Here is a 26222-nt window from a genome sequence, read left to right as displayed (position 1 = left end):
CAAGTCTGCCATTCTAACCCAATCAGCCTGACATAATGATCTCCAGCCTTGTGCTTGTCAACATTCTCACCTGAGTTAACAAGATGATTACTGAAATGATCCCAGCAGGTCCTTTAATGACAGCAATGAAATGCAGTGGAAAGGTTTTTTTGGGATTAAAAGTTCATTTTCATGGCAAAGAATGACTATGCAATTCATCTGATCACTCTTCATAACATTCTGGAGTATATGCAAATTTCTATTATAAAAACTTAAGCAGCAACTTTTCCAATTTCCAATATTTATGTGATTACATTTACATTTAGTCATTTAGCAGACGATTTTATCGAAAGCGACTTACAAGTGGGGTAGGTAATGGAAGCAATTAGGACAGCATAAGTACAACAAAAGCATAAGTGCAATCAAAAAGAATGTTCATATAGCCTAACACAGTATACAGAATCATTCATTCATACATTTTTTTTACATGAAAGTGAGATGTGATGTAAAAGCTGTCTTCATAGCTCAACTCGAGGGCAAACTGGCCATACAAAACCTCAGCTGGCATCGGTGGGATTTGAACCCACGCCTACGAAGAGACTGGAGCCTTAATCCAGCGCCTTAGACTGCTCGGCCATGCTATGCGCTACTTCCCTAAAATTGTCTGCAAAAGACGCGCGTTCTCGGACTATGATGCATAAGTCAAAAATATGCAAACGTGGCCGAAATAGCTCAGTTGGGAAAGCGTAAGAATGAAGATCTAAAGGGTGCTGGTTTGATTTCCCAGGTTCAATCCTGTGTTTCGGCAAGCATGAATCTTTCCAATGCTTTGCTCTCGTTACGATAGAGCTTGTGACTTCACAAGACCGAGCGGCTTATTCTTAGGTATCTGGCAGGTTGGAAACAAATTGACATTGGGTTTCATGGTGTATTGCTTAGCACTCTGCACTCTGAATCCAGCGATCGAGTTCAAATCTTGGTGAGACCTCTCATTGGAAGTCTATGCTTTTTCGAGGGGTCCTTGCCAGGGATCGTTACCGCCCCACAGTATTAGCCTATGTCCTAAAACGTTTACACTGTCAGGTAAGCCAAGTGAATTTCATCTTTGTTTATTTCCAGAATAGTGTTGTACTTATGGAACGATCAACCACATATAAAATGGAGGGTCTTTGTAATGATAAACTAAGACAATGGTAGGTTTTCAACTAGGTTTCAGTAAACCTCAAGTTAAAGTAGCATTTGCTGCTTTTCACACTATAAACAGGCCAACGGTACACAATGAACCAATGGTCAATACACCCAAAGGAAGGCGGAAAATAAATATAACAAATTGCCCATGTCTGAAACGTTAATGCGATTGCACACAAACATAAATAGATTAAAAAAGAAAATTTGGGGAGAAAGATTTTTCATGCCCTGGGCTAAGGACTTATTTTGACATTTGCCCAATAATAACGGAAGATAACAATTTTCAAGACACTGGAAGAAGAGGGCAATGAGACGCAACACAGCACACATCCACACTGGTTTATTGAAAATGCAAGTAACAATGCAAAAAAACCAAAAAAAAGCTCAGCCCTAGGGCAAACTGATCTCGGCTAGCTAACAGCCCTCTGGCAAGGTTGCGCTAGCAGGACTTCGTGACTTCATCTGCAAGGACCAAATTTTTTATTTAAATTTTAACAATAGAGGTTGTGGCCATTGACTTACAATGGAGAAACTCATACTTGTCTGATGCAGGGGTGTTCAGTCCTATCTTTGGTGATAGGTGATGGTCAGCAGGTACATGAAAGTGAGATGTGATGTAAAAGCTGTCTTCATAGCTCAACTCGAGGGCAAACTGGCCATACAAAACCTCAGCCGGCAGCGGTGGGATTTGAACCCAGGCCTACGAAGAGACTGGAGCCTTAATCCAGCGCCTTAGACTGCTCAGCCATGCTATGCGCTACTATCCTAAAATTGTGTGCGAAAGACGCGCGTTCTCGGACTATGATGCACAAGTCAAAAAAATGCACACGTGGCGAAATAGCTCAGTTGTGGATAAAACATTTAGATATAACAATTAGCCTTTTATGCTTAACCTGAACAAGAAAAAGCATCCTAAAATATAAAAAAACATGTTAATGTTACTACACTTAACACATTATTACACTAATTTCATGTTTAAAAAAAATGATGAGCAAATTGTTAGTGTTGCTTTAATGAATGTTTGGCATGTTTTGAACCTTATAAGCAGAATGTGATTTTTCAGAATTAGAAGGTTCTACATTTTTAACCAGTGCAAACGGATAAATTTAAATTAAAAAAACCAAAGCATTTATTTAAAGGTTTTGTAAAATGCTTTCAATGTTGACTCTTATCTTAAAGAAAAGAGCAGATTCTGAGTTAGTGTCGGAACCAAGAGTGTTAAGACACATGAAAATCCACTTTATCTGTGTCAAACCAGTTTAGTGTGTGTTTTAGGGATTCATTCACTTTTTGTGGGTACCAGTATGAGCTGAGCAGTGTAGAAAAGATCCAAAATCATCCACTTTGTCATTGTTGATGTGAGTTAAAGAGAGAGAGAATATCTGATGTGATGTGTGTCTTTAAATCATTTGCCTTGAAATTCTCAGCCTCAACCCAAAATGTAAGAGATGTTTCCCCCTAGTGGTGATTATGTGGTATATGTTGGATTTTCAAACTTGTGTAATTATGCTTTACAATCTAACTTTGTATAACTTATAATCAACATACTCTATAATAAACCATCTTGTTGAATTGAAGATGAGAAGACAGATGAGTTCACAGGGTGACATAAACCTTTCAAATCTATTTGTTACACACATTCTGGGACTGTATTTTAATATATTTAATCATTAAGGCAAACAGTGATTGTTCTTCTCCATTGATTATTTAGAGCCATTATGTGTTTAATATTTAGGAATAACATGTTTCCAGACTTGTAATATTCACAAAGTGTTTTTGTGTGAGTGTTGATGTGTTTCAGTGACTGTGGGCCTCAGAGCGCAGTAATACACAGCAGAGTCACTCACATCTACATCCTGAATGATCAATGGAACAGTTTTTGTTGAAAAGTTCAGTGTTGTATTAAATCTCTTCTGATATTCAGGCTCAGTTGTTCCTCCACCAAAGGAATATTTACTCAGAATGAATGTTGGTGATGTGTTCGGCAGCTGTTTGTACCAGAAAAGATATGCATTTTTATCAGAGGTAGAAAAACTGCACTGTAGAGTAACTTCATGTCCTTCATTTGAAGGAATTCCTCCTTGAGTCTGTTCAACACTGTCCTTTCCTTCACATTCTGAAAAACCATGAATCATTTGCATAGGCTATATTAAAGATTAAAAACAGATATAGAGTCAATAATAAAAACAATATTCTAACCTGAATAATGTGCTGTGAAGATAAGAGTAATAATCACTAGCTTTGACATGTTCACTTACAATTCACTGATACACTTTAATGTTTTCTCTCTTTGTGTTTTCAGTTTCTGAGGTCAGACAGACGTATATAAGTATCAGAGGAATGATGCCTCCTTGTGGTGAAAAGATTGAAAGGGTTTTGTGGAGCATGAACAATTTACATTGTATTATCAACATCTACATGGCCAGTGTTTTTCTGGGTTTAAGCCAGGATAGTTCACCCAAAAATAAAAATTCTGTTATCATTTACCACCCTTCAAGTTGTTCAAAATCTGTATACATTTATCTGTTAAGAGACGGGCATTTCTGATCCTGCAGGCCCGGTTCCTGTCAGATGCAGAAGGGTGGGCTAGCAGATATCCTGTCATCTATATACTCCAACCACATATAATAGCTGCAGAAAAAAAAGAATAGCCCATTTCAAAAGTATTTTTTTCTGATAGGAATGTGTTTAAGTAAAATCATCGTGTGAACTCCTGACAACATTTCTCCCAAATTTCATAATTGATTTGCATTTATTTGCAGATAATTTACTAGAGAAAAGAGGGTAAACCAACAGAAATGATGATCCGGATTCTTTTAACTTAAACATCGCAACAAAACAAGTTAATATTCAGCTTTAAACAGCACAAAACTAATGTTTGTACAGGTTTTAGAAAAAGTAAAAATAATGTTTCATGAAGTAACCCTGATTTTTAAAATGAGCTCATGATCATGCTCTCAGTCTTTCGTAGTGCTGTTGCTTTGTCACTCTTGAGGTTTCCTTTTGTTGGAATTCAACAAACACTTCAATATGACTGCAATACATGAGGGATACACAGTATTTTGCTTCCACCTGTAGCATGCTTCTCTCTTACAAACTAAAGATGCTCTGTGAGTGATACTGCTTAAAGCCAATAGAAAATACAGCATATTGGTGTTTTTTTATAATTTCTAATGCCTAGAACCGGCCTTGGCTCCAGCCCTTATTAAACACACCTGAAGAAGGCTTTTACTCTGACAGCAAGCAACTATTGATCCATCAATGTTAAAAATGTTGATTTGACAATGTTCATGGCATTGAATATGGGTCAATGACAAATAAGATTTTCAAGAAGAAAAAAAAAATATTTTAAGCAAAACAGTTTGAAAATGTATTTTTATGTCCAAAAAATGTATTGTGTTGATTTATATTGGTTTTACAGCATTTTAGGGAGCATTAATTCATTATTAAACAAGATTTCTGATTTTACCACCCAGAAAATGTCAGATGGTGCGACCATATATTAATTTAAAATAATATACATTTAATGTATTTAGCACTGAGTATTTTTCCCCTCATATATAAGAAATTTAACATAAAATCATGCCAAAATATTTTTTTAAGAATTTTATTGAGAAAATTAACATTTATTTCTCAGTTTTGTTCTCTGTTTGTATGTTCGGACGGTCGCACCACCTGACATTTTTGGTCTTTCAAACACCAAAACTCAAAAAATCTATTGAATTTCAATGAAATGAAAAGGGTTTCTTATAAAGGACATATTGTAGATCCATTTGATATATGACATGTATTTATTCAAATTCTTTTTAGGAAAATAATGAATTTGGACACAAAAAATACATGTCACGTCATTGACCCATATCACTTTTGCACCTGCAGTTAATTAAAAAAATGTTGAACTTTGAAGAAACCACCATGATTGTGATCGATGTTTGCTTTAGTTGAACTCTTAACTCTTGATATTTAGGATTCATTTTTCCTCATGTGTTGTGTAATACATAAACATGTCAAATCAATTATTTTTAACATTGATTCAATGGTTGCTTGCTGTCAGGGTGAATACCTGCTTCATGTGTGTTGAATTATTGAAGCTCCAACCAATAACGTCCTCACACCCTTTAAAAAACTCCACATTATGACCATATCGAAACGTTCTAGTCTTAATTTCAGTAATGTTGTGCTGTATATAACAACAATAATAGTAAACTGTATTGATATGTGTATTTAATATACTGATATCATATCTCTCTCTCTCTCTCTCTCTCTCTGTCTCTCTCTCACAGAGCACACAAACTGATAAAACATATAAATTCAATGTAAGTCGCGTTTGATAAAAGCATTTACGTGTAAATAAATTCATACATGCTGAAGCACAGAAGAGAATAAGTGTATAAACATCCATTACACATGCAGCACTGAATTCAAGAGAGGACACAGAATAGTTTCATCTCAGTGTGAAATGAGCAGATCAATAAATCTACTGTATGAAGCTCCTCCTCTTCAGACCACATCATGATTCTCATTAATATTTCACATTCACTCTCTTCTGGGTATTATTAATATGTGTTACAAATTATTTTATTAATCAGAAAAATCAGAACGTCAAGTTATAATATGTATCTTATACTCATTATTATTGCGAGTGGAACTTTTATTGGAGTTTCTGAAAAAAACACAATTTCTTGTTTTACTATGTAATGTCATTTTAGATATTTGATTTATGATATTCTTCAATAATTCATCAGCCTGTCATCCATCTGTCCTGTCTATCCTGATCAGCCTGTAGAAGGTAAATCATTTTTCCCTTTCACAAGTGTGTCAGGTTTATGTGAACTGTAGTTGTGTTTTGTGTCACTGTGGGCTCCAGGGCACAGAAATAAAGAGCAGAGTCTGATAGAGCAGCAGAGGAGATCTCCAGATGAACATGTTTATCATTTCCTTTAGTAAGTTTAGCAGTGAATCTTTGATCTACATCAGATGTCTTGTCTTCTTTCTGACCATCTATGATGTTAAGAGGAACTGAGGAGCTGATCTTGGATACTGACGGTACCAGAATAAAGTGACTGCAGATGAATAACTGCAGAATAATGAAACACTTGAACCCTCAACAGCAAACTCCTCAGTTTTGTTTATTTTAATTTCAGTTCCATGTGTGACACCTGCAAAAGTAGATCTGATATAAATCTGTGAAGAGTTTGTGTTTAGAATCAATCATAAATGTGGTCAGTGATTATATGTTATTTAAAAACCATAAAGTATATAGACTATAACAGTTTATGGGTCACATGATCTCCAAATTCTGGCAACTTATTTACAAGTATTGAAGAAAAGAATAAAATACTTACATGTAAAGGCAAAGAGCAGAATTACAGAATGGAGAAACATTGTGTTTATTTAGTAAGACAGCTTGAATGTTTACTGTAACCGACTGTGAATGGATTTCACAAGATGACATCATAGATGAACTTTGAGCTCCTCCTCTTCAGATCAATAGTAGCTCACATTTTAAAATCTGCTTAGACAAGCAAAGTGCATTTGAATGAAAAGTTTTACTTACAACCAATGTATTAAAAAAGAAATTAAAGCCAAGGCAACAATAAATGATTGTGTTAGATGTTACTGAAATTATTTTACCCTGAAGATTTAATGTGACACTGATGTCAAACATTTTATTAGAGCTGTAGTCTTGTTTTTATCAGTAGATCTCAACCTTTTTACAATCTCAAACTATCCACAACAATATTATAAGGTCCTTCTCACTCTGTCATGTTTTCTTATGTTGTGTTTCTGAGTTGAGTTTTATTCCTATTGTGTTTTTTTCTACACAATAGAAGTACAACCAGCAGAGGTTGTACTTCTTACATCAGCTGAAGAAGTTCAACTTACCGCAAACTCTATTAAAACAGTTTTACTCAGCGGTCATAGAGTCTGTTCTCTGCACATCCATCACTGTCTGGTTTGCTCAGGCACAAAGTCAGACCTCAGAAGACTACAGAGGACAGTTCGGACTGCTGAGAAGATCATTGGTGCTCCCCTGCCCACCCTCCAAGAACTGTATACATCCAGAGTGAGGAAAAGGGCTCAGAAAATCACCCTGGACCTCTCACATCCAAGCCATCATCTCTTCACAATACTGCCGTCTGGTCGGCGCTACAGAGCACTGAGCACCAAAACAACCAGACACAAAAATAGCTTCTTCCCTCAGGCCATCTACCTCTTGAAAAGTTAATTTATTTTTTTAATTTTTTCTTGCGTGCAAGACTTCTTATGTTCAATTAACTCTGTGCAATAATAACAAAGTGCAATCTTCAATATCCTTCAGATAATACACTATCTATTTTTTATACAACTTTTTCTGTAAATTATATTTCATCTTGCTGTATATAACGCATACCTTTTACTGAAATAGTCTATTATATTGTTTACTTGTACATATTTACATACACACATAACTTTACTCTCTATAGCTTTACTCTTATGTTTACTGTATTGTATTTCTTAATTTTTATACCCATAGGCCCTTATTTAACTCATCTGTGTAACTGTTTTTTATATTGTTTGATGGTCTGTGTGTTGTTGCTTATTCTGTGTACTGGATGCTCCTGTCACCAAAACAAATTCCTTGTATGTGCAAACATACTTGGCAATAAAGCTCTTTCTGATTCTGATTCTGATTCTGTGCTCTGTCATCAGCTGTAGTTAATGATTTTAATTCATGTTTTGTTACATCAGTTACTGATGAAGTTCACACCTGTTTCTGTTAAGGTTTCTATATTAATACTGTCTGGTCAGCTCCTGTTTTTTATCAGTCTTTGCTTAAATTCAGTTGGAATTATATTTTGATTAAATGTATCTTCCTCGTATTCAATGGATTGTGTTACACACCCACAATTTCTGTTGTTGAGTTTAGTTGTAAAATTATAATGCTTGCTTTGTCTTATTTAAATAATTTAAGTCTTGCAGCTCTTTATATTTCGTTGACAACTAAGCAACTAGAAACCCTTTAAGGGTGAGCAGCGCCCTCTTCTGGTTATATACAGCTATTGCTATCTTTATATACAAGTGATGTATTTTTGTACAGTGTTGTTGTGTTTTATGTCACTGTGGGCCTCATGGCACAGTAATACAGAGCAGAGTTTGATAGAGAAACAGAGGAGATCTCCAGATGAACGTGTTTCTGCTCCTGCTCAGTGAGTTTCACAGATATTCTTTGATCTACATCAGACGTTCTGGCATTTGTAGCGCCATTGTAAGTAAGCACAAGAAATTCAGGAGCTGCTCCGGGATACTGACGGTACCAGTGAAGATAATCTGCAGAGGAATAACTGCAAGATAATGTGACATGTGAATCCTCCTCAGCAGAAATATCTTCTTATCTGCTGTGATGTCTGATCCAGAAACAGCATCTGAAACACAAGAGGTACTATTACAATACAGAATCTTTTACAGAACACGCACACTGATAAAATATATAAATGCACTGTAAGTCGCTTTTGATAAAAGCAGTTAATATACATACATGCTAAAGCACAGAAGAGAATAACTGAATAAAAATCCATTACAAATGCAGCACTGAATTCAAGAGAGGACACAGAATAGTTTCATCTCAGTGTGAAATGAGCAGATCAATAAATCTACTGTATGAAGCTCCTCCTCTTCAGACCACATCATGATTCTCATTTATATTTCACATTCACTCTCTTGTGGGCATCATTAATATGAGTTACAAATTATTAATCAGAAAAATCACAAAGTCAAGGTATAAAATGTATCTTATTCTCAGTGTAATACATGTCCATTGTTATTGTGAGTGGAAGTTTTATTGGAGCTTCTGAAAAAAACACAATTTGTTGTTTTACTATGTAATGTCATTTTAGATATTTGAGTTATGATATTCTACAATAATTAATCAGCCTGTCATCCATTCTGTCGTGTCTATCCTGATCAGCCTGTAGAAGGTAAATCATTTTCCCTTTCACACGTGTGTCAGGTTTATGTGAACTGTAATTGTGTTTTGTGTCACTGTGGGCTCCAGGGCACAGAAATAAAGAGCAGAGTCTGATAGAGCAGCAGAGGAGATCTCCAGATGAACATGTTTATCATTTCCTTTAGTAAGTTTAGCAGTGAATCTTGGATCTACATCAGATCTCTTGTCTTCTTTCTGACCATCTATGATGTTTAAGAGGAACTGAGGAGCTGATCTTGGATACTGACGGTACCAGAATAAAGTGCGTGCAGATGAATAACTGCAGGATAATAAAACACTTGAACCCTCAACAGCAAACTCCTCAGTTTTGTTTATTTTCATTTCAGTTCCATGTGTGACACCTGCAAAAGTAGATCTGATTTAAATCTGTGAAGAGTTTGTGTTTAGAATCAATCATAAATGTGGTCAGTGATTATACGTTATTTAAAAAACATAAAGTATATAGACTATAACAGTTTATGGATCACATGATCTCCAAATTCTGGCAACTTATTTACAAGTATTGAAGAAAAGAATAAAATACTTACATGTAAAGGCAAAGAGCAGAATTACAGAATGGAGAAACATTGTGTTTATTTAGTAAGACAGCTTGAATGATTTCTGTAAGCCGACTGTGAATGGATTTCACAAGATGACATCATAGATGAGATTTGAGCTCCTCCTCTTTCAGATCAATAGTAGCTCACATTTTAAAATCTGCTTAGAAAAGCAAAGTGCATTTGAATGCAAAGTTTTACTTACAACCAATGTATTAAAAAAGAAATTAAAGCCAAGGGCAACAATAAATTATAGTGTTTGATGTAACTGAAATTATTTTACCCTGAAGATTTAATGTGACACTGATGTCAAACATTTTATTAGAGCTGTAGTCTTGTTTTTATCAGTAGATCTCAACCTTTTTACAAGACCTCATATTATCCACAACAATATTATAAGACCATTCTCACTCTGTCATGTATGTTTTCTTATGTTGTGTTTCTGTGTTGAGTTTTATTCCTATTGTGTTTTTTTCTCTTTCTGTGCTCTGTCATCAGCTGTAGTTAATGATTTTAATTCATGTTTTGTTACATCAGTTACTGATGAAGTTCACACCAGTTTTCTGTTAAAGTTTCTTCATTAATACTGTCTGGTCAGTTCAGTTTTTTATCAGTCTTTGCTAAAATTCAGTTGGTATTATATTTTGATTAAATGTATCTTCCTTGTATTCAATGGATTGTGTTACACACCCACAATTTCTGTTGTTGAGTATTGTTGTAAACTTGTAATGCTTGCTTTGTCTTATTTAAATAATATAAGTCTTGCAGCTCTTGATATTTTGTTGATGCCTCTTCATAAACCCTTTAAGGGTGAGCAGCGCCCTCTTCTGGCTATATACAGCTATTGTAATCTTTACATGCATGTGATGTATTTTTGTTCAGTGTTGTTGTGTTTTGTGTCACTGTGGGCTCCAAGGCACAGTAATACAGAGCAGAGTCTGATAGAGACACAGAGGAGATCTCCAGATGCACATGTTGATTTTCATTTATTTTTCTGAGTTTAGTAGTGAATCTGGGATCTATTTCAGATGTCCTGCTCACTTTCACTCCTTCAGTAATGAGCACAAGAAATTCAGGAGCTCTTCTGGGATACTGACGGTACCATTGAAGATAATCTGCAGAGGAATAACTGCAGGAGAACTGAACACTTGAACCTTCCACAACAACCTCTTCAGATCTGTCTGATGTGATTTCATTTCCAAAACTGACATCTGGAGAAATAGACCAACAGTTATTTCACTATCCAATATTATAAATAAACTTGTTATTCAAACATTACGCATATAAAGTTAACAAGTACATTAACATTTTTTATGTTGTTCAAAATTATATAAAAGTGCAAAACATTATTTAGGGATTAAGTAGATTAAAACTCCAAAAATGTGTTATGTATAATATTAAAGTAGACGATTTACACACAAAGACAGAAAGCAGAATAACTGAATATTTTTGATACCACTGATGACTATTTACTAAAGATGCATTATATTTACAACATATTGTCACCGTCAATAGCAAATACAGTTTCATAATGGGCATATGGCCTTAGTGCCTGTAAATGAGCGTTAAACATACATTTATGTTTTATCAATATAATACAAACACATTTTGTTATGATCATTTTTGTTTTATTGTTTTTATTTAAACTCATTATCAGAAGGTTTTAAATTTCAATAACAAATCAGATTCTGTGCAGTTTCTTACCGCCAGTTGATGACATTAATATTATTATCCAGATCATCGTGATGTACTCTAAACAGACTTGTAGTCGTGATATAGAAGTCATCTGCTCTGAGGTTTGTGTATCAGATGATGTTGTGTTAAGCTCCTCCTCTTCACACTGTATGAAAACACATTACAGACACACAACAGCAAAACACACATTAAAGATCACAACACATTAAACGTGATGCATGTGCATGTGAGGATTTGATTAAATTAGCGTTAATTAAATATACATATACACACTATATTGCATAATACATTCATATTGCTTCATGTTAGATAAGACAGTTGTGTTTTCCAATTGTGATCCATAAAGTTTGTTTATTTGACTTTTGAGGATGTTAAGAATTGTAGTTTTACACTGAACAGTATTAAATATAATATCTGAGTCTTAACTCTGTGGTTGTTCTCAAAACTGCTGGTTTAAGTTGGACAGAAGATCATCTCATGATCACCGTGGGCTTCAGATCACAGCAGAGTCAAACACACACAGGTTTTGAATTGTCAAAGGAAAAGTTTCATTTGTGTCTTTTGTGATGAGACTTGCGTTAAATCTGTCTATGAACTCTTTGCTGTTCTCTTCACTATACTTGTCCTTTCTTATACAGCTTTCCTGTAGCTCAGCGGTGAGAGCATTGCATTAACAACCCAAGGTTGTGTGTTCTCTATTTGTCTTCATTACTGGACTGTTCGGTTCGGTTCAGTATAAGAAAGATATGAAAGATTAATAATAGAGCTCATTTATATTCACACATACTACAGTATATTCAGATGTCTGCACGATAACCAAACCCCTTTCAGCTCAACATTCTGGCACTCTCTAGTGGAAAAGATCAGGTGTTATCAGATTTAACCATTAACTGGACTTTTATTTTCTCATATCTCTATTGCTTTGTTCACATTAATTTCTGTCGCTGTCGATGTGTCTATTTGTATATAAATTGTTTTTCAATTGTGCTGTATGTTACTATGGATTTATTCTCTATGAATTCTCACACTTGTTGATTGATTTGTTAAAGATAAAGAACAGAGATAAATGTACAGTATAGTGTTGATACAGATGTACCGGTTCATTTACAAGCTCAAAAAATGTTTTATGAAACACCTTCTACGTAAAACCTCTTCATTTCACAGGTGTGGCCACATCCCCTTATTTCCACAGCTGTGGTTATGAAAAGTAACAGTGCTTTGATGTGGTTTGATTAAACACAGTTTAAAGCACATTGAGTTTTTGTAAAGACTTTCAGGCTTTTTGTATCACTGGGCTACATCTCTCAGAGCACAGTAATATAGAGCTGAATCTGACAGAGACACACGGTCTGTTATCAGTTTAGTGGATGATTGAGATGTTTCAGATTTAAACCGCTTGTCTTGTATAAGCTGATCAGCTTCGTGATCGAGCACCTTTGAGCAGTATAAACTGAGGTTCTGTGTTAGGAAACTGTCTGTACCAGTAAAGCCAAACATCATTGCTGACTGTCTCATATGTGCAGCTCAATGTCACAGAATCTCCATCATTTCTGATTATATTTGCGTCTCCTTCTGGTCCAATTCCATCAGTAAATCCACCTGAAATAAAATTAATTATATTTATATCACATTTTGGCTCTATCTTTAATCACACATGTTTTAAATAAAACATTATTCACTCTTTAAATATATCATATCAGTTATATTAAATTATATTTGCTTTGCAGGTAAAATGTGGTCGTTGTTTCTTCTGATATACTTGGTAACAATGAAATATTTACCTGAGACTGCAGTAAAAATCAGGAGAAGAGTCATCTGTGTGTCCATTTTAACAGCCAGACAAGTTCTTCTTGTACAGGAGTTTGTATTGCTGATCGATTATTGAAGTATTAAGCACTGATACCTTACACACTGAATGTGGTTTTACTGCAGATTGTCAAATGTGAAATTCTGGTGGTTTGAGTATATTACTGAAGGGTAGATATGTTTCAGATTGTTGTGTAGGTGGGTGTGGTCACTGAAGTGTTCTCTCAATGAATCAGAAGTGTTTAGTAGTGCTGTTTATTGTGTATATTTTAGTATCATGATGTGACAACAAATAATAATAAAAAAGCTAATAACACAACACAATCCAGTACATTACTTAAAGAACTTCACAATTATAACATAACCTGATATACTGCAAGTTTTCTTTTACTTATACATATTTGGCAGACCCTTTATCCAAAGCGACTGCATCCTATACATTTTTTGCAAAGGCATTTGCAGTCCCCTGAGATCAAACCCACAACCTTAAGTTGTTAACACAATACTCTTACCACTGAGCTATAGGAAAGCTTTTCCACAACAATTGTGTTTTAACACACTGTTTGCTAAGAAATCACGTACTAATTACTTATTTTTCTTATTGAATCAGGAGCCCATATAAAGCAATAAATAATCAAAATAATTGTGATTTAATGACATTTAAAAAAATAACGGCTGCAAAAGTGATATTCATTCAATGCAATGAACATTGATAAATCCAGATTTTTTTTAAATTGTGGTCACTTGCTGTCGGGTGGTTATTGCTAGCTGGATATATTTTTTTAGATATAGTTGCATGTTTCTGTTTGTGCTATCTGAGAAAAGCCAACAAGAGAGATGATCAAAACAATAAAATATATTTAATTCAGGTCTGAATAAACGATTTTTTAAATATATTTCAGTTGAACAAGGGGGATGTTTATTAATCTTATATGCTGCCCCCTTCTGTTTATACTCAGAACAGTTTTAAAATACATGTTTAATTTATAAAGCTCTAATAGCAGATCTTATTCTTGATGTTGTGATTTGATGCAGTTATGATCATTTTGGAACCACTGAATGGAGATGACTCATCTCAGATGAGGTAAACCTCTTTTCTTTAATAAGGATAATGTTGCAGTTTAAACCTCAGACATGTCTGAACTGCAACGTGCAAGAAAACAACTGTTGAGAATTCACATTTTTAAACCACTTTTTATTGTAATTTTTGAGATATCCCTGATATTCTTGCATAAATGTAACTACAGTGGACAAATATCTCTTCAAACAAAAACAAAGCGTACATGACCACTCAAAATCTCTTTTAAAATATGTGTAAAAATCGTGTTTACATGCCCTATAAGAGCAATTACAGAATATCTGACTGATGATGTCATAAATTCATGCATGAAAGGGTTCAAGTAAAATTGTTGTGGTTGATTTTATGGTTCTACGCTGACTTTATTGGTACAATTAACTCTACATTGATAATATGACAGATATTATTATGATATAAAGATGAACATTTCTGTACATATATGATTGTGCAAATGAGATATCAGATAATATATTTCTATATGAAGAAGATGAGAGTGTTTGATGTTTTTGTATGAGTGTTGATGTGTTTTAGTCACTGTGGGCTGCAGAGCGCAGTAATACACAGCAGAGTCACTCACATCTACATCCTGAATGATCAGAGGAACTGATCTTGTGTCCAATCTTGCATCAAATCTGTCTTTAAACTCAGAACTGTTGCTTGATCCATATTTGTATCTCATCAGTATATATTCAGGGTGTTTGTTTGAGCGCTGAATGTACCAGTAAAGATATGGATCAGATTGAAGTGTTTCATATTCACACTTCAGAGTAATCTGCTCTCTCTCAATGACAGTTCTTTCCTCCTTCGGTTGATTGACAGCGTCTTTACCAAAAGATCCTGTAATACAGAAGATCACAGTCACACAAACATAGATTTATAGACAAATCATTAAAACTTACTGCAAAAAACTTTTTGATTGCTTACCATCGAAATGAAATGTAGAAATGACTAAAATTAAAAACTTGTAAGTCATCTTTGATAAGTAAAAGGTAAGACTGTCGTGTAAATGCTCAGCTGTGGGAGAAACTTTGTTTGCTGTCTGTCATGTGGACTGATTCCATGATAATGTTCAACAACAGATGAGTTTGTTAAACAGGAGTCACAGTCTCTGTTATGTGTTTTCATGTGTGTAGATATTGCCATCTACAGGTTAATAGTGATTTATAGTTGAAGAATATATAGTTGATGTTATACAAATCACAATAACTCAAGTAACAAAGGGTCTTTGCACCAGTTTCAAAAATTAAAAGCAAGATAAAAAAAGAGACATTAATAGACCGATTATGTTAAAGTAATTTAACTTCAGTTAAATCCGTCATTTAGGGTTAGGGTTTGGACTTGGACATTTTGGGCATGGGGCAATAATAATTTAAGGTGTTTTATAGATTATAGTTGAGCTGTGTCTTCATCAAGAGCTCAATCATAGTTTATGTTTCAGTCCATGTGGAGATCAAACCACAGTCTGCAGGTGTTATTGTGATAGTGGGATAAGTTGATGGGTAGTATTTTAAAAACAAGTATTTAAGATACGTATGTAAAAGACACACAACATGCACACAAAGGGCCTGTGTGGTTTTACACTTAATATTTGTTTTGTTGAAAGTAATTCATTTGGTTGTGTTTCCTTGAGTTGGGCTCTTGACTCCATTCCATTCCATTTTCTACCGCTTATCTGAACTACCTCGGGTCACGGGGAGCCTGCGCCTATCTCAGGAGTCATCGGGCATCAAGGCAGGATACACCCTGGATGGAGTGCCAACCCATCGCAGGGCACACACACTCACTCATTCACTCACGCAGGCTCTTGACTCTTACATTTAAAATCTTTGATTTTTTTAATGTGCTGTAAATGTGTGCTTTCAATACATATTTTTTATTGGGATGCAAATGAGACTCTAGAGCACGTTGTTGGTTGTCGAAACTTGTAGCTTGATACACAGATCTCATCTGGATTGTGTGCTGTGTTTCTAATCCTGAGAGAACATCATGATGTCAGGCAGTTTTTCTAAGTTAACTCACTATAACTGATAAAGTTGACACAATTTTCTATTCTTTCAGGCGTTAAAAAATGATAAGTTTTGCTTGTTTTCATTCACATGTCAATTATTTTTGTGATTTTCTTCCAAACTGCATAAAAAAACATTCTCATTATTTCAAAGGTTTAATGCATGTTGTCAATAAGAAAACACAAACACACAATGTAATGAGTTAAAGTGTCACAATGTAAACTCACATTTATGCATCAGTGAACATTCAGTAGCAAAACTGAGGACACGCCAACCAGAATCTCAGAGTGATATAAAGAGGAGCACAGGTGATAGTACTTTAGACATTGAATAATCAGGGGTATTACATACAGTATAATAAACGTACACAATACAATAACAGACCTTGATATGAGAGAAGTTTTACTATTCTGTATCCAGTAAACTGTAGCACATTTAAACACTAAAATTAATGATTGTCAAGTTTATTTGTAGCATCTTTTGCATGTTCTGTATTTTTGCAGAAAACTTATTTTATAAAAAATATTTGGTCATTAGACCAAGAAATTGCTCTTGTAAATATCTTGTAACAGAATTAGGCCAAAGATGCATGATGCCATGTTTATTTTAATATGAATGCAATTTTATACTGTATTGTGTTGCACACTCAGTGTTGTTATTTGGATGTCTTTGAAATGAATATTTGTATATAGAGATTCAAATGATTCTTACACAAGGTTTTTGTATGAGTGTTGAGTGTGTTTCAGTGACTGTGGGCTGCAGAGCACAGTAATACACAGCAGAGTCACTCACATCTACATCCTGAATGATCAGAGGAACTGATCCTAATGTTGAATTCAGTGTTGCAGAGAATCTCTTCTTAAAATCAGGCTCAGTTGTTTCTCCACCAAAGGAATTTCTGCTCAACATTAATGTTGGTGATGTGTTTGGTAGCTGTTTGTACCAGTAGAGATAGAAAGTTGTAGCAGTAGTAGAATAACTACACATTACAGTAGTCTGATCTCCTTCATTTGCTGTAAATCCCTTTGACTGTTCAACACTGTCTTTTGCCCAACATGCTGGAAACAAACATGAATCATTAATCATCAATAACATTTAAGTAATCTGACACAGTTACTAAATTATTAATGTTCTTACCAAATTCATGTGTTGTAAAGACAAGAGTAATAATCACCCATTTCACCATGGTTGAGATATTAAAACATATGTTCTTCTGTCTTTACTCTACATGTACTGTTGCTCTCTCTCTTTGTGCAGCTTCTTTCTTGTTCCTTTCATTTCTAATCCTGACCAAGATGTATTTTAAGATGTAGATGTCACGTGATACACTTATCAAGAATGATGCCCCCCTGTGGCAAATCCATGTATGAACAGCTCAATGTTCAGAAGTTTGAACATTTTGGGGTACAGATCAGCATTTTATCCGACAATATTGCACTCTTGATTGAGAAATAATCTGTTCATGGTGAATAAGAACTGACTTTGTATATAAAATCTGCTTTGATCTGAAACTTGATGATTTGATGATTTCTATTAGGTGTTAAATACGGGAGACATACCAAATTTGGTGGTGGCTCTACAGGAACTGACTTGATAACCATTGCGAGAGTATAATATGCGTTGTTTATTTGTAATGCTAATTTAAGAATTTCATCTACATGACCGTATATATTTCAACATTAAATACTGAGGATCACTGTTTAGAAATTGTATGTATGAGTAAAGTGTAACAACTCTGCTGAACAGCTCAGTGTCACAGTGTTGTCTTCTTTAACAATACTATCTGCACCTTCATTTGACCCAATTTGCTCCACAGTCATCACAAAAAGGAATTATCAAGTCCTATTACAATTAGTCATTTTTTTATATTTAACACCTGAAAGACAATCCATGCATCCATGCATTCCATATAGCAGTAGCAAACAGTGACCTTTGAACCCAGGCCCTCAAGCACCAGAAGCAGACGTCTCTGTGGGTTCAGATGGCCCTGATGGTTCAGAACTGCTATATAGCAGGTGAAAATAAGTTTGTGTCATGAATAGTATAAAGACCTCAGTATGCAAAATAAAACTGAGAAATACTGGATGGTCTACTGCTTCTGCCTTCAGTAAATATAAAAAAATGTATGCTCAACATTCTGTCCTTTATGACACACGTTATATTTGCAGTATGTATTTATTTGCAAGTGATGTGAATAAAGAATGTGTTTTTTTTTTGTGGATTGAAATCACATTTTCAAACTGTCAATTTAACAACTGATAAACAAAAATATTTGACATTGTTAACTTGTGTTTTCTGTCATTGTGGGCTTCAGTGCGCAGTAGTAAAGTGCAGAATCTGTTACTTCAGCAGGAAAGATCTCCAGACTCACAAGATTTTTGTTTTGATCAACTTTAGATAAAAGACGAGGTGGAAGGTCTTTTGTGGTTCCGTGTTGATAAATCCAAAGCAGAAACTCTGGCTTAGATCTGGGAAACTGACGATACCATTGAAGGTAATTTACAGCTCCACCATATTCACAGGAGAGAGAGACTTTTTCTCTCTCAGATGCAAATGTCTTGTTTTGTAATGATGTGATTGACTGTGCAAATGTGTCACCTGAAAATCAAGTATAATGCATCATATTTAAAATGGTTTAATAATAATAGAAAAGAATGAACTCTAAACATCAATCAAAGCTTAAATGTTATTACAGCAAGTAAACTTCACTTACTTTTCATGAAGAATAACAGAAGCAGAGCACAGAGAATCATCATGTTTTCACTGTGAGAAGTGAATAACGTTTGGTGATTATTTTTATCTTTTTCTAATCTTCACAGGCTCCTCCTCTCTGTCTGTGTAACTGCACTGAATGACAACACTACATTCACATTATTACACTTCTCCACAACATCTGACACTGAATAGAGCATTGTGTCAGCTGTTTTTTTACCAGTAAACACAAATGCTAATAAAAAACATACAGCTTGAATGAACTGCAAGTCACTTTTTGTGATTGTAGCTCAGTGGTAAGAGCATTGCGTTGACAACTCAAGGTTGTGTGCTCGATCCCAGGGTATTGCAAATACCTATTTATACTATAAAGCAATGTAAGTCGCTTTGGATGAAAGCGTCTGCCAAATGCCTAAATGTAAATGTTACGGCAGCAAACTCTCTTGATTATTACGCCGGAATGGTAGTGGGCCTTTAGTTTCTAATCAAATTGACCTAGAAAATCGCAACTTTTCATTTTACGCCTGTCTTAGTACACGATATAACTACAGAAGAGTCAAGTTTTAAATAGGAAAAATATCGAAACTCTTTGGTAATTTTTGAACACGATGGTCTAAATGGATTCAATTATCTATGCTAAGCTTTGCTAAAAGTGCCATCGCCAGACCCGGAGATTGGTAGAATACAAACGGTAAAAATCAATTTATTAAAACTTGAAGAGCTGGAAAATTGGCCTATTTCCAAAAACAGTGGAGTGTTTATGTGCCATAAAAAACACAGAATCTGAGTTTATCTAAACATAGCAGATCTTTGAGATAAAACAACAGAAATGTCATTCATGGCTTTTAAAGCACACATAGCTCATCTCACATATAACATGATCTACTCATTTGTGTCAAACATGGAGAGATCAATGCTGACCCCTTGTGGTTTACAAGTGAAATCCATAAACACTTGCCAAAAAAATTTAGAATATGTCACAATATGCTTTCAGTATGATGAAATTATATAAATATATAAATGTTTTTAGTAGTAATCTGAATTTTTTATCAAAATTATTTAAGTTCTGAAAAACCCTGTCAGCACATTTACAGTGGGTTATAGACAGATGTAGATTCTGAATTATCAATGAAACTGACACTGAGAACACATTGAGATTTGCATTAAATCTCTCATTCCGTTTGTCATCTTTAGATAAAAAAGAACAAAGACCACTGAAGGTTTAATTGTCACAAAGAAGAGTAAATAGAAAAAACAATTTCGTTTTTAAGTGAACTTCTCTTTAAGATGTTATTACTCGAATAGCACAGTGATAGTGTTCTCATAGAAACAAAATCACTTTAGATCCAATATCATTAAAAAAAATATTTACATTCAAATGAAATTTCAATACTTTCAACTGGCATTGGAGCAGGTTAGTGTAGCGACAAATGAAGTTAGGAAATATAATGTTGTGTGTGAGGTTTTTGTACAGTGTTGTTGTGTTTTGTGTCACTGTGGGCCTCAGGGCGCAGTAATACAGAGCAGAGTCTGATAGAGACACAGAGGCGATCTTCAGATACACATGATTTTCTTTCTCTTTGTTGATGACAGCAGTGAATCTGGCATCTATATCAGATTTCTGAGTTTTCACACTGTCTGGAATAAACACGAGGAATTCAGGAGCTGATCTGGGATACTGACGGTACCAAAGTAAAGACCGAGCAGAGGAATAAGTGCAGGATAATGAAACATCTGAACCATCTTCAGCAAACTCCTCTGTTCTGTTTGCTGTTATAGTATCTCCATTAATGACTCCAGCTGTAAAGAAAAACTTTTGATTTAAAGAAATCTGAAATTGAAGCGTACGATAGTTTTTGTTCATCACATTATTTAAGTAAGTTCTGACAAAATAACTTACATAATACGGCGACGAGCAGAATAACTGGATAAAGTTTTATTGTACACATGTTCACAGAGACAGATCTGAGCTTCAATCATATGATGTCAAAATTTCTGTCAAGATCAAAACAAGATCTACTTTGAGCTCCTCCTTACTCAACCACCAGCCAATGCAAATGCATCAACATGTCATTTTCTCAGTATCACGTTTAAACATTTTTGTCAAATTGCTGATAAGAGCCATGTAGCCTTGTGTTAAAATGTTATTCATATTTATTTAACAAATATCCTTGAACAATTTTATCCACAACATTACAGATTCAATGTAAGTAAATATAGATTATGTTTTAAATGTAAGATTTCCATACGAAAGAAAGTGACACAGCGGAACGTATTCTTTTTCTGATTAAGTGTTTTTTTTATTTTATAAGTGTAATGATGATGAACAATATACAGAATTTCCAGTTGACTTGAAAGTCTTGTCTTGTAAGTGTAGGTCATGTTTAGACGCGAGAAACAATTTACAATTGAAATAAAAGTTTCATACAAAGCATTAAAAGTACATGATCTTTACTCAAAGAACAGTGAATTTGACTAGCAGCAATAGAGTTTATATATGTATGCTACACTTGCAGTGTTGTGTTTGAGGTTTTTGTTCAGTGTTGTTGTGTTTTGTGTCACTGTGGGCCTCATGGCACAGTAATACAGATCAGAGTCTGATAGAGACACAGACGAGATCTCCAGATACACATGTTTGAGATGTTGTACAGCATGTGAATAGAGACGAAGAGCAGGTTCAGATGTGTTTGAATATTCTGTGACTGACAGTAGAAACTCTGGTTTTGTGTTGAGATTCTGTCGATAACACTGGAGAGAGTTAACAGTGACACCACTAGTGATAGTGTATTTACAAGAGAGAGTCACATTTTTTCCCTCAAACTCATGTTTTCTGTAAATGACGGCTCTATTGTATCAGCAAATGAAGTTCCTGTGAAAAAAAGGAAAGAGACTCAATTAATCAAGCTGTTAAAAATTATAAATGTAATGAACAGTATGTATTTAGTTTATATTATAACTGAAAATAATTAATATCTCTAACCGATGTAAAGTAGCATTATTGTCCAGGTAAAGAGAAACATGATGTGTTCAGAGATTCTACATATAGTGAATGAAAAAACAGCATCAGATGATTCTCTCTCTCTGTCTCTCTCAACATCTTTGTGAATAAGCTCCGCCCACTGCTTATATACTGTATATCACTTAAAATGTGAAAATAAACGTTTTTGTTGTTGAAAGGAACTCAAAGTTAACACATACACTCTGTAAAATGTTGAGAGTTCTGAGTTGAGATGTTTGACAATTTGAAGATAATCTGAGTTGAGATGTTTTGGGCTTCAGACACAGCAGAGTCACTCACACTCACATCCTGAATGATCACAAAAACTGAGGATTTGTTCACATCTGCATTAAATCTTCAAGTTTGTTTCACTGTTTGTTTGATCTTTTGCAGCTTGTATGTTGGGAATCCGCTGGGTTTATGTTGGTACCAGTAAAGATAAGGTAAAGGGTCACTGGATTTGTATGTACAGTTACATATATATATATATATATATATAAGAAGATAGATAGATAGATAGATACACTGTATGAATATGAGGTACCGTATAAGTAACCTTAGGTAAGGTAGCAGTTCCAAAATAGTTTTTGTTAATAGTTGGTATGTGTGACGAGACCACAGTCATTTAGAAATACATTACACAAATACAGTGAAAATAAAGTAGCATTTTGAGGGTTAAGGTCTGTTACCATGGTAAATTTGCGCGCAACGAGCACAGTAGCCTATGACTGACAGGACTGGAAAGTTCGTTTTTTTTTAGGTGAGGGAATTTTTATTTTATAACAAGTTATAAAAACGTTAGAATAATGACACCGATATAAAACTTGACAACATCTCATTTGACCGTAAATACTGAATGAGGAAAAAGCGTTTTTGATAGTCAACCGCTTTCACGCACGTCTGTCAAAATAAAAGTCTAGCGTCAGAAAAAAACAGAATTACGTTTGTTGTTTCTTTGAATGCACACTCCGCAACCCACTCAAAACGTTTTTGCGACCCACCAGTTGAAAACACTGCATTAATTTATGTTTTTTGATGACTTAAGGTTAACTAAAGAGCATGAGACGTCATCCTGCTGGTCAGTAACGTTATTTGGCAATGGCATAGCCTATTTCATTCTGTAACAAACATATTTGTATTGTGCTATTGTTTTTGTTGGTGTTAATCATTTCTTTCAGATATTAACGATGATCACTGCGTTTGTCTTACCAATGGTGGTATCTTCCTGTCAGCAATTAAGTTACAGTTTGTCTGTAAGCTTTTTTTTATTAATGTACAATGTTGCCAGATATTGCTATGAAAAACAAGCAATTTCAAAAAGAAAGAAAAAGATATCCGAAATAAGTTCAAAGCTTGTGTTTTGTGAATAAGATTAATATATCACTAACACTAACGTTCAACTTTACACTTTATAAACGTCCCAAGACTCCCAAAGTGTCACAATAAATTGGAAAAACGAGTAAAAAAACACGTATAGTGTAACAGCTTCATGTTCAAAAGCACTTTGAACTCTTGTTGGTTGATAAACAAAATCTACTGTAATCCATTCTTCCCAAAATATAATCAATAAATAAAGTAAACAACAACAATAATAATATCAAAACAAGATCATAACGTTTCAGGCATATATGTATTCAAAAGTAACAAGTAAAAACATGAGAGTACATCACATTCAGTTCTGACACATGGTGGCCAGGACTGCAAGAATTTAAGATTCTCTTGAACATGCATACTACCCTTGATAGAAGCCATAGATTCTTCTATATATCTTTAAAATACAAATATTTTAGTTACAAAAACCCATCTATCCACTTCACAATACATGTGGTAATCCCCTGCAGCCGTATGGGTTAGTTTTATGATGGACATATGCACTTTTATGTTTCAGCTCGAAAAAAATGGCCACCATCCACCGCCATTGTCAAGCCGTGAAGAGCCAGGATATTATTCAATACTACTCTGTTTAAAGAAGAAGGTCATATACACCTGGGACGGCTTGAGGGTGAGAAAAATATAGACATGTTTAATTTCTGTACTTGAGCGTTCCTTTAAAGTAGAACAACGTTTCTTGCAGTTTTCCTTGTTTGACTTTCAGAATTTATTTTGTGCCACGATAAGCAGGTCTTAGAGGGTACATTTTAAATAAATTATCTTAAAAATGTGTATGATACCTGTACTATTTTTCTTTTCTATTTTGTTCACAAGATACTCATGACTCCCTCTACTGGCATCTAGAAACATTGCATTACACCATAGTTATATCAGTTTGACGGTATCCTTATGTTGTCAAAAAATGAAATTTTAACAGAATATTTAAAGAATGTGTAAATGTAGTATATGCTAAATATAAAAAATTAACAGCTTAATTCTGACTGTTTTAATATACATACATCTCCAGACACACACCAACAAAAAACTTTACCATGATCTGTTTGAATACTCGACTCTGTTTGTCTGGAAGGTATGCATTTCACCTGTCTGGTCAAAAATTGCATATCTGAGGATATTTGATATGTTATGTTTTTGCTTTATTAATACTGTACACACTCAATAATCTCTTTCTTTAGTATCAAACAGGTGTTATCACATATTGATTACGTTCAGGTCTGAGAAGATTGTGGTTTGTAATTGTGGTTTCAGAATTCATGTATAAAGCGTTCAGGTTTTTGTGCGATATGCTTCATGTTTTGTATCACTGGTCCAGTACTCTCAGAGCACAGTAATATAGAGCTGAATCTGACAGAGTCACATTATTAAAATTGAGTTCTGTTGAGCTGGCCGATGTACTTGCTTGAAACCGTTGTTCAGATGTGTCTCCTCCACCCCACGATCGAGCACCTTTATGTGCTACATATACAAGTTCTCCATTAGAAAACTTTCTCTACCAGTAAAGCTGAATATTGCTGTGTGATGTACTGTATGAACAGCTCAGTTTTATAGTTTCTCTTTCATTCGTGATAGTTTTTGTCTCTTTATCAAGATAAATTTTGTCCCCAGCAATTAAACCTGAAATTAAACACACACACATAATCTAATAGATTTATAACAGTTATTTATAGACAGACCACAATAAATCATGATCAATATACCTGTTGTCAGAATGAGAATCAGTAAACAGTATTCATCCATGTTAAAATATGGCTTAACATAAGAAGTTCTCTGTAGTGTGTATCAGACACTGTGAGTCACTGTAGATCAGGGGCCTCATTTATAACCAATGCGTACGCACAAAACATTTCCTGAAAGAATCATACGCCACACCAGCAAGCAAACTCTAACCCAGGAGACACATCGAATTTGCGACACAAATGGCGAGTAAGTGAACTCAAATCAGATTACGGAAAGTCAAAGTTAGAAGACAGATTACAAATATTGATGCCTCACACACATTTAATTTCACTCCATATCATACGTAAGATCCACATCATATTTATATGTTTTGTAAGGATTTGACTTTTCCCCTGCGACGTTAGGTTTAGGTGCGGGGAGTTTGAGGAACCATTTATCAATGCTTTGCCAACGTGTGAAACTCACATTTTTAGGAGTGTGTCCTAAAATACAGGTATGTATGACTTCTTTTTATATCTGGTTATATATATATAAATGTCTATGTCTGTGAATCAAAAGTTGTGTTGGGTGACATAAAAAAAGATGGTGCTGACAGACATGAAAAAAGTTTCATGCCTATGCCACAAACTGACTTGAGACGGGTTGGACAAGACACATGAAACTGTGATAAAAATCCAGCTTATCCAAAGGAAACCATGTTTTTATTTGAAATTTAGTAAAAATAGAAGTTATCAAAATGAAACAAAAAGGATAATTTTACCTACACACATAATCAGAAAAAGTGTCTCTGAAGTGGTCTCTGAATATTTTTTGAGAAATGTAATGTGACATTAATGTTAAACAGTTTATTACAGCTGGTTACAGATGTTTTGCATTCAGTGGTTAAAGTAAATGTTTTCTTCATCTTCATTATTAGTGGATCTCAACCTTTTGACTTCAAGGACACCCATTGTCCACAACAATATTTAAAGGCCCTCCTCACTTCTCACTCATTTCTCACCCACTCATTAAAAGTCTTGCAGCTCCTTTTGAGTTTCTCTGAAGCTCCGACCCCTCGTTGAGAAACCCTTTAAGGGTGAGCAGCGCCCTCTTCTGGTTATATCAAGCCATTGTAATCTTCACATGCAGGTGATGTATTTTTGTTCAGTGTTGTTGTGTTTTGTGTCAC

General features: G+C 34.6%; 1 gene segment (V, D, J or C); it reads right to left on the bottom strand.

Moving 5' to 3' along the window:
• Positions 1–12672: 12672 nt before the first annotated feature.
• On the bottom strand, positions 12673–15301 carry LOC130415989 (T cell receptor alpha variable 38-2/delta variable 8-like). The segment is given in 3 exon segments: positions 12673–12819; positions 14805–15106; positions 15194–15301. Coding segments are annotated over 3 exon segments (498 nt in total).
• Between the last annotated feature and the right edge of the window lie 10921 nt (positions 15302–26222).

The sequence above is a fragment of the Triplophysa dalaica genome, chromosome 3 (assembly GCF_015846415.1).
Source record: "Triplophysa dalaica isolate WHDGS20190420 chromosome 3, ASM1584641v1, whole genome shotgun sequence".
In the NCBI taxonomy this organism is placed as follows: Eukaryota; Metazoa; Chordata; class Actinopteri; order Cypriniformes; family Nemacheilidae; genus Triplophysa; species Triplophysa dalaica.
The sequence above is the reverse complement of the archived record's forward strand: the minus strand, read 5'-3'. Positions and strand labels throughout refer to the sequence as shown.